At 33.7% G+C, this 2,387-nt stretch overlaps 1 protein-coding gene across 1 annotated transcript in view; it reads left to right on the top strand.

Moving 5' to 3' along the window:
- Positions 1 to 41: 41 nt before the first annotated feature.
- LOC109216283 overlaps positions 42 to 2,387 on the top strand; it is a 4,697-nt gene continuing 2,351 nt past the window's right edge. Inside the window, exons 1-2 of the mRNA XM_019380430.1 lie at positions 42 to 138; positions 1,661 to 1,719. Of these exons, the coding sequence (XP_019235975.1) occupies positions 42 to 138; positions 1,661 to 1,719 (156 nt within the window). The remainder of the gene's footprint in view (positions 139 to 1,660; positions 1,720 to 2,387) is intronic.

Genomic DNA, 2,387 nt, shown 5'->3' with positions numbered 1-2,387 from the left:
ACAAATCTTGGGGAAGTAAAGATTCATCATGCGAGCCAATGATGGCTCTTCTCCAGTTTCCTGACACAAGCGTCGAAATCAGGCAACCGTCCTCCATACTGAAGGGCTCACTTGTGCCAAGCATACTTGGTAGCGAAGGTAAAACTACGCAATCACAGAATCAAGTTCTCCGCTCAAATTAAACGCACCCAAAGTAAAGGGAAACATGTAAAATTATGTAAAACCTTCCTTGGGAAGGGTCACTCGCTTCGATAGATCAGGAGTAATAATGTCCAACTCATAGAAGCGACAGTCTTACTTCATAGTAGGAATACTGGAAGGACGAATAGAAGAAGGATACCTACTGACAACCCATGAACGAGGTTTATCAGTAGGGAGTTTCTCTTCGAAGTCTTTTGTGGTGTTAAGACTTCGGGGACTATCTGTATAGGAAAAAATATCGTATGACACGTGGACCTTTGACAGAATCTAATATAATGTCAAAAATTAAACAGTGTGTTTTTTAGCTTATCTGTATACGTGGCTTTTCTGTATCTACACAACTACTACGTGTAGCATTTAGGTTATTCCAAAAGTGGGTTTTATCCAATTTCTTTACATCACACAATTTACAGAGCTTCTCAGATATCTTCGATCTTCCTCATCAATATTTTACGCTTCTTGATCAATATAATTCTAATCAACAAAGTAGATTTGTTATGAAGTTAATCTGCAACAGATTCCCAATTATGTAAGTTCACATTAAAATGCTCTAATTGCCTTTTTTCTCATATGTGCTACTATACCAACTTCTTTTCCCCTAGCTTTCCGCATAACCTATATTAACAAGATCTATTTTGAGAGAATATTGAAGAAGAATTTGAATTTTTCCTGAAGACATTCTACTTAAGTATCATTAATTATGTTGACATATGAAGTTCACTCCAGTTCATTGTGGTCTAGGGGAAAAGCATGATAAAATACTGTTCAAGGTCATCCTCTTATGTCTTTCTTTCACAAGATACAGTGTGAACCCTGTTTGATAATACTTGATTTCATCTCCATTGATGGGTCGACATTGATATGTGTTAAACAGGAGTAGAAAATCTAAGCTTATGACATGTTGATTCAAGTAGCAGCAGAAACAGGAGGAGTAGGAAACTAGATGTTGCTGAAATTTTGTATTCTATTTATACCTCTTTACTACTTTGGATCTAATTTAAACAAATAGTGTGATAAAATGGAAAAAGATGCTGCATGAAAGTAGTAGTTGAATAATTTCTTTTCTATTGAATAGTTCTAATACATAAATTAGCTACACTACTACTTGTGTACTTCTCTTATCACGTGGCATTTTTCTATTGTCTTTTGTTCATACATTGTTGCGACAATAATTTCTACCTTGGCTACGTCATGTAACAGGTCCCAATGTATTTGTCGAAGACCACAACAAACGAGGCTGACAACTACATACCTTGGCATCACGTTTCATTAAAGTGTGAACAGTTGGTAAATAGGTATCTTGTAAACCTCTGGACATATATAAAACTTGATGCTTTAGTGTATAGTACCAAGAAGTATTAAACTTATTTATTGAATCTTGGTATGTTTGCATTTGTGCTGGTGATCTCTTGCTTTAGGATTCTAAGGCTATTCTATTGATTCAATATGTGCAATGCAGTTATGCCACATAGGGACTTGCTCCTTTTTGTGAATGCAAAGAGGGACGATAATCTTATGGTATATGTTCACGAGTCTAAAAGTGAGTAGGAGCTTTAAATTTGATATTGCCAAATTAGACGAGTATGAACGGGCATGAGTGACTAGGAGATGATAAGAGGTCCACTGTTATAGTGTTCTCATTTTAATTTTACTTATTGTGCATTGCTTACTCTTTCACACTTCTTTAGCTGTGAGTGGGGTAGCTTCAGATGAAAGATGGAAGATAGTCTGATAAACTTAGTATCTAAGGTCCATTTGATTATAATACTCAATTTTGTGCAATATGTAAATATATTTAACTTTATTCTCTTTATTTGATTGACATTAAATATAATGGCATTAACTTAAATCTCTTTCATTTTGGGCTCGTGCTGGCACGGGCCATCACAACCTAGTTAGTATTAAAAGTATCACCAAATTAACACAATCTTTATACCCCATAACCATATCCCTCACTTAGTATTGTGATCATATATCACCTACTTTATATCCACGTAATGGAAAATGATTATTAAAAAAAATGATTTTCCAAGTGAAATATATTTTGAGACAATATATTTTCATGAAAAACATACAGGTTCCTTAAACCAAATGCCTGTAAATGCATTTGAAAATAACTATTTTTTGGATATATATATATATATATATATATATATATATATATATATATATATATATATATATAT

Source organism: Nicotiana attenuata, unplaced genomic scaffold (genome assembly GCF_001879085.1).
Source record: "Nicotiana attenuata strain UT unplaced genomic scaffold, NIATTr2, whole genome shotgun sequence".
Classification (NCBI taxonomy): domain Eukaryota; kingdom Viridiplantae; phylum Streptophyta; class Magnoliopsida; order Solanales; family Solanaceae; genus Nicotiana; species Nicotiana attenuata.
Note: the sequence above shows the minus strand (reverse complement) of the source record. Positions and strands in the feature narration are given on the sequence as shown.